This window comes from Pteronotus mesoamericanus, unplaced genomic scaffold (assembly GCF_021234165.1).
Source record: "Pteronotus mesoamericanus isolate MK-2021 breed Mesoamerican mustached bat unplaced genomic scaffold, CSHL_Meso_final contig_311, whole genome shotgun sequence".
NCBI lineage: Eukaryota > Metazoa > Chordata > Mammalia > Chiroptera > Mormoopidae > Pteronotus > Pteronotus mesoamericanus.
The window spans coordinates 1961978-1968818 of record NW_026555132.1 but is presented as its reverse complement, the minus strand read 5'-3'; the positions used below and the strand labels follow the sequence as shown (position 1 = coordinate 1968818).

Genomic DNA, 6841 nt, shown 5'->3' with positions numbered 1-6841 from the left:
ATGTTAGTACCCACAACAGAAGTTTCCTGCAAAGATTAAATGGGGCAACTCAGCCCTTTGAATTAGCAATGAGGAAACTGAGGTTCCAAGACCATATCTCATCCAGGAGCACAAATACAAACAGGAAGTAGCTCCAGAGCCCCAGGGCTTGCATGCATGGCAACTGCCCCGCCTCACCTGGAACTAACCTCATCACATGAAGCACCTGAAGGGCAGGATGGCTGTGGAGAATCACGTGTTCACTGCTGTTGTTACCATTCATCCTTGAATGGTTTTCTGCCTTGAACTTCCCCCTTTTATCAGGACTGAAAACCTAACCTCACAGACCCTTTTATCACACAGCATTTCATCTGGATCAACTAGTTCCATCCTTGTATGGTTCCTATGGAGAAGGCGTGGCTACTTCCACTTTACACAGGAGGAAGAGAAACTGAGATGGGCAACTTCCTTGACCTCACTGTCATCACAGGATCTGAGATCTGGACAAAATCGTGAAGATTTTTTTCCAGTCGGTTGCTTTTTAACCTGTCAAATGTCGTTTGTTTTTAACAATGAGATCCCCTCCTCAAATAAATTTAGGAAGTTTGATTTGTGAGCAGGAAGCTGAGCAGAGTGAGGGGTGGAGCCCAGCCGCTCAGCCTCTCTTTCTGGGGTTCTTTCCCAGACACCTGGGAGAGGGTCCCAAGGAGTACCCTTTGGAAACCAGATCTAAGTCAACACTCTCCTGCAGCAAACAAGTAGATTGTGGCCCAGCTGAGGTCTGACTCCAGGACTCCCTGCAGGAGGGACGACAGCACTCCCTGCTCACCTATTAGCCGAGGGACATCTGATGAGTAGTCTTCTTAGGGTTTAGCACGTCCAGCTCATGGGGCCAAATACGATGTTCGTCCTGTTGCTCCTGTCATTTCCCAGATGCCCCCTCCCTCGCCTCTGGGGATAGGCTTTGTATTTGTTGGACATTTTAAAATACACACATGTACAGAAAACTGCCTGACCACATCTGTGCCAAGAAGTAGCATGTTGCCTGGATCCTCACGGCTCTGGTGTACCACCTGACCCTCCGTGTCCGAGTCACCACCGTCAGCTTTCAGGGAAATCACGTTTCTGTTGCGCGTCTCCTCTTGCTTGTCTAGTCATCCCTCCACACGACTGCTCCATTTTGCCAGTTTTGAACTCCACGTAAGTAGAATCGTGCTCTCTGCTCTTGTGATGCTTGTACCCATAGTGTGGGCAAGGTTCGCCTGTTTTGTTCTGTGCTGCTGGCTGTGGTACATCCTTTGTTTTTGTTGTTGTTGTTGTTTTTATTTTGTTTTGTTTTTTTGCTGTTGAGCTGGATTGTATGAACACACCAGATCCACTCTTCTGTGGTGGTGTTTGGGTTGTTTCTGGTTCAGGACTATTGTGAACAAGGCTGCCACACACCTTTCTGCAGGGAAACTTGGTCTCAAGTGTCTAGGGGGAGTGAGGCCCAAGGAGAGAAGCCCTCAGAGGAGAAGCAGCCAGGCCGGCCCAGAGTGAGGCGGCCCTCGGCCTCATCATTTCCCAGCACTCTCTGCCCCAAGCCTGGGAGCCATGGACACAGCCAACAAAGTAGATGCATTTTCAAGGTTTTTATTGTAAAACTGAGAAATATTTTGACCTCCCACCCCCTTCCAGGAAGGATATAATCCCCAAATAAAACACTGTTTAAAATTGGATATAGTGGGCTTTTAAAAAATATCATGAAATCCTTTTTTTTTCATTTTGCCACGGACCCTAAAAGTGCTGCTGTCCCAAGGTTTGCAAAACAAGGCTTAGGAGCCGCTTGGAGGGAGGTGAGTGAGTGGCTTCAGGGACCTGGGGCATGGACAAGGGGGCAGAAGGGGGAGCTGGGAGAGGAGAGCAGAGGTGACAGGCTGACCAGGTGGCCCAGCTGTTATTGGGAAGGCACAGATGACACTGAAGGAAGGGCTTTGAGTTGTGTTGTGATTCAAGATTCAAGTTGCATTTTGGAAAGACCACTGTGGAGGCAGCATGAAGTTGCATTAGCGGAGGGGGCTGGAGACAGAGTCCTGATCCCAGGGTTCCTGTCGTTCCTTTGAGGGTCCACCTGCCAAGGCTGCTCCTCAGAGCCCCACGACAGCCGGGAACATGGGCAAGGGCGAAGAGGCGTCTGGAGTCCTGGATGTGGTGGCAGCAGGGTGGCAGTGTGGCGGCACCACTAGTCCTGCTGGAAGTAGAACTTGGTGACTTTTATAGCTTCCTTAGGTGTGTTGGTGAGGCCGACAGGCTGGTCTGCCTCCAGCGCTGTGCAGAGGAACCAGCCGGGGCAGGCGGCAGACTCAAAGCTGGTGGTGGGGCCGCTGACTGAGCGAATGAAGGTGAAGCGCTTGTCCTGCTCCCTTGTCTTGGCCAGGTCAGTGATGTTGACCTCCTGGAAGCCAAGAGATGAGCAGGTGAGAGCTCCTGTGCCACCTGCCCCTCCAGTCCATGACATGGCCCTCAGGCCAGCCCGCAGTAAGTGCCAGAGAAATGTAGACTGGAGACCCCTGCAGGAGACCACATGTCCCCTTATTATAGCTTGGCTTGGGAAAATCTGACTACTGCTGCTAGGGGTCAAAAAGTTTAATTAACACGTGGCACCATCAACAGAGGCCCAGGCCTGTGGAAGTTGATCTCTGTCAGGGTCTGTGCCCCCAAGGAGGGGGCAGTGCAGAAGGTGGGCAGAGCATTGCAGTCCACTCAACACCATCCCCACTCCACACAGAGCAGGCACTTGCTCTCAGAAAAAGTGCCCTGCCCTCTAGTGGAGCAACCTGACAGTGCCACCGTTATGGCCGCGGTGGGTTAAGATTTGTTCCAGCAAGCTCCTGAGACAGAGCCACCTTTACTGAGGGCAGCCCATTAACACTGCGTGGGATCCAGGAGTGCGGGGTCCTGGATGGGATGCCAACCCATGGGTCTGAGTAGACAAGGATTGGGAGAAAGAGGTCCTGGACAGGGGCTTTACTGGGAGAGGTCAAGTGTAAGTGGGCTGGGGGCCCTCAGACAAGACAGTGGCACACAGAGATTGAAGTCCCCCAGGGAGCCTCCTCCAGGCACTGACCCCCGTGTAGCCCCCCTCACCCCGAGACTAGACTCAGCCATGTGATGGGCTTTGGCCAAGGGGACATTAGCAGTATGATGTAAGCTGGCTTTAAATAAGTGCTCGTGTTTTCTGAATAATCCCTCTGGGAAACCAGCGGCCATGCAATAGAGAAGCTGAAGCTGAACACCAAGCTCTGGGTAAGCATAGGGAGGAGCCTGGGGGAGGAGAAGCCACCCTAATGCCAAGGCTGAGCTCCCTGCTGAACAGCCCCCTGTGCAACAACCGACAATGCATAGAGTCATGAAAAAGGACATACTGTGGTTGTTTGAAGCCACTGGGCTTGGGGTGGTTGTTATCTGAGGCAGGTCCTTACCTCCAACTGGAGCCGGATCTCATCGCCAACCTTGGCACAGGCCAGGCACAGCTTCCCACCATGGATCCCCAGGAACACAGTATGGGGCTCGACAGTCACCATGTCTATCTTCTCTGGGGAGGAGCAGAGGGGAAGTTCAGGTTGTAGAGAAGAGGAGGCAGAGACGAAGAAGGGCCCAGACCCTCCCTGGGGCTTTTCTGTCTTCCTAACTAAACCCAAAGTCATGAGTACAGTGAGGCTCCATCCTTCTGGTTTATATCCAAACAGAAGATCCAACCAAGAACAACCACTTCCTCTCCTCAGGGGCCAAGTGTCTAGGTTCTGCTCCATGTGATTTCTCTCCTCCCTTCAATCCCTGGGATACCTGTGCTCCAGACCAATAGGTGTGCTGCTCAGGAGTAGAGAAAATCACACAGGAGGTCAAAAGTGCAGCCCCAGGGCTTGGTGGCTTTGACCCTCTCACCTCAGTGGTCTCTGGGCCTCATGTAACAGTAAAAGCCAAGTATTCCTGCTTTAGCATGTTTATTAGGAGCAATACCAGGACTGGAAATACAGGTCTTACCCTCCTACAAGATGAGGATCAGGGAGAACAGGGGAGGGGCAGGGTGGGGGGATGAAGATGACGCACCCCAGAAGGCCGGTGCTGAAGCTCCCCTACCACATCAACCACCTGCCCTCATCCTACCACAGGGAAAACTGAGGAGTAGCCTGGGGGCAGCTGCCCGATTTCATCTGGCTTATTTAGAACCTGGCCCAGAGCTTGTTGAATATGTGTCCATGGATAAGGGACATAGCCCTGCATGTGTGTGGTGTATTCATTGTGGAAGTGAGTTTGAGTTTAAACACACAGGGACACAGGGCTGACTGGGCACAGGAGGAAGGAAAGGTCCATCTTGCTTTCTGCCCCCCACCGCCGAGCTGTGGCCCTAGGACCCCTGGGCCTGCAGATGGTGGCTCCCTACCTAGGCTCTTCCCGTCCCTAACCTTCTGAAGCTGCCCTCAGATGTGCCCCCTGATGACCAGTCCTCTCCATCAGGATCATGTTGTCACACAGAGGCCACAACACTGCAGACCCTAGGCAGAGTGACCCGGAACACACACAACAATGTTCTTGGCAACCACTCACCTTCTAATTTAGTATTTGGTCCTTGCAAGTATCCGGCAACTAGCTGGTTATTCCTCAGGTAGAAGGTCTTCTGGTTAATATCCCAGATTCTGAAAAGTGAAAGGGCCCACTGTACTGGACAACCTTGTGTCAGGCCCTGTGCTCAGCCCCTCCTTGTGCCCACCAAGTTCACTGAGTCTGCATCCAACTTTCTGCCTGGGGAGTGGTGTTTTCACACACCCATGGCATGAGGGAGCAACTGAGATCAACGCCGCTTAGGGGACAGAACCAGTCCTTGCCCTGCTCTTCATCCTTGGGTTCCCAGGACGAGTGCCTAGACATCAGCCCCAGGGAAGCTCTTGCCAGTAGGACTTTCTGGGGTGCAGAATGTCCCGTCTGTTGCCCATATGGCAGCCACCAGCCACTCATGGCTACTGAGCTCTTGAAATGTGGTGCAACTGAAGATCTGAATTATTTAATTTTATTAAGTATTAATTTAAACATAAACTTACAGTGTCATCTGAGACTAGAGGTTTCTAGGGACAGAGTACGTTGTCGTAACCAGGGAAGGTCTGTCCCAGGGCCTGTCCTCCACCCACCGGGACCCTCTCTGGGTCTGGCAGGGGTAGCTGTCCCTGGAAGGGGTCAGCATCCTCTCTAGTTCACCCAGTAGCCTGTTTCTGGCTCCCACTCTTGTCTTCTCAGAGAAGAGCCCCTCCAGCTCTGAGATGGATAAGGACCCTCTGCTCCCTACTGCCTGCCAGCCCGATTTGTGGGTCTGTGCCTCACTCCTGTCCTGGGAGGTACCACTAACAGCAGTACCTCTTCAGGTGGCTTCAAGGAGCCCAGAGCTTAATGAGATAGTCAGGCAAACTATAAAGTTGTTTGCACAGGTAAGCATGTGACCTTTTGTAATTATTCTTAGTTCTACGTGTATGCATCTGAAGGGATTAAGCAGCCCCTTCTGGAGACCTCTAGGGGCGTCTCCTGGAGCTCCCAGGCCATAAGAGGAGGCAGAGCAAACCTTCCCACCTCTGGGAAGGGGAGGACTTGCCCAGGTGCACACGCACACAGCCTGACCTGCAGTCTTGGGCCAGAGAAACTCAGCACTGGATGGTGAAGTCACCTAGACATGCTCGGTCATGGGTCACCGGGCAGAGAGCACCTGTGCATGCATCATAGCCTATCATCTTCACAACAGCAATAGTGGCATCCACAAGGCTTTTGGCTCAATTTTTACAAGTCACAATAGTCTGGGGGCGCTTTAGAGCTCACAGAGCACTGTCACACTGCTATTTTCACAACCACTCTGATAGGCAGGCAAGGGGGTCCTTATAAACCCATGTCACAGATGGGGAAACTGAGGCCCCAGAGGGCAGGAACCACCACCATGTGAGCACTGCTAATCATCTCCCAGAACTTGCGACAACTCTGCCCTGGGGCCCTCTCTGCTTCTTTACCTGGCGCACTCGCACACTCGGCCCAAACCCCAGCTGGGCTCCTGGGCACGTGCCCACCACTCACTGAGTTGCCAGGCTATCAGGGAAAGTCAGCCAGGCCTCCAAAGCCAGCCAAGCTAGCACACCTGGGATCTCTTGAAATACAATTCCTGAAGGCCCCACATGCGGCAGCCCCCTTTTCTAGTAATGGACATTACTTTCCAGTCCAGACACAGCCCTCTGTGGCATGTCCACCCCACCTCCTCGGTCGGCCTTACCTGAAGGCTTGCATCTTGCAGGGTCTCTTCCCTGAGGGGCGGCAGGCTATCTCTGAAGGGAACAGGAAGAGGAGGAGAGAGATTAGGTGACTTGGGGAGCACCCGCGGATTCCCATCCTGTGGCACTGCGGGCAACAGAGACTGCCATTTCGGCCCCAGGGGACCTGCTTATAAAGAAGATAGTCCCTCACCCAAACCAGCGGTTGCCGCCCTGTCCCACTCTCAGAAACGGAAATGCCCTCAAATTTCCAAAAAGAGAAACCCTCACTTTTGTCATGATCAGCCCTGCTGGGTGTTGCAATGCAGTGTTGTAACCATCCCTCCTCCTTCCCCCGGTGCAATTTCCCCAAAGTGGAGATTTCCATTTCCCTTCACTGAGTTCCTGGGAAGAAAAACACAATGCAAACCAAACATGCTCATCTGTCTGAGAGGTGTCCAGGGACTGTTTGTTGACTTAAAAAAACAAATTTGAATAGAAATGTCCTCTTTCCTAATGCTGAGTGGCAGAGCACAGGGATGGTCTCATATGTTGTGTCCTTTGAAGGAGGGACAACTTTGCTGGACCCTGGGCCAGGGACT

At 52.6% G+C, this 6841-nt stretch overlaps 1 protein-coding gene across 3 annotated transcripts; it reads right to left on the bottom strand.

The window, feature by feature from the left end:
- Window positions 1-1680: 1680 nt before the first annotated feature.
- IL1RN (interleukin 1 receptor antagonist) lies at window positions 1681-6536 on the bottom strand. 3 transcript variants are annotated; one of them, XM_054575541.1, is made up of 5 exons: window positions 6531-6536; window positions 6263-6314; window positions 4567-4655; window positions 3441-3553; window positions 1681-2413 (listed from the first exon to the last, which is right to left on the bottom strand). In XM_054575541.1, exons 2-5 carry the CDS (start codon window positions 6274-6276, stop codon window positions 2201-2203), a joined length of 429 nt encoding a protein of 142 aa, XP_054431516.1. In that variant the 5' UTR covers window positions 6277-6314; window positions 6531-6536; the 3' UTR covers window positions 1681-2200. The 3 variants fall into 3 exon arrangements, with proteins under 3 accessions (XP_054431516.1, XP_054431515.1, XP_054431514.1); XM_054575540.1 differs by lacking the exon at window positions 6531-6536 and adding an exon at window positions 6454-6527; XM_054575539.1 differs by lacking the exon at window positions 6531-6536 and having other exon boundaries at window positions 6263-6389.
- Between the last annotated feature and the right edge of the window lie 305 nt (window positions 6537-6841).

Coding starts and splice junctions, on each gene's coding strand:
- IL1RN (XM_054575539.1), bottom strand. CDS start 6,378: ATGGGAATCCGCGGGTGCTCCCCAAGTCACCTAATCTCTCTCCTCCTC. Junction 3,554..4,566: donor ACCAAATACTAAATTAGAAG/GTGAGTGGTTGC, acceptor GCTCCTCCCCAG/AGAAGATAGACATGGTGACT. Junction 2,414..3,440: donor AGATCCGGCTCCAGTTGGAG/GTAAGGACCTGC, acceptor CTTGGCTTCCAG/GAGGTCAACATCACTGACCT.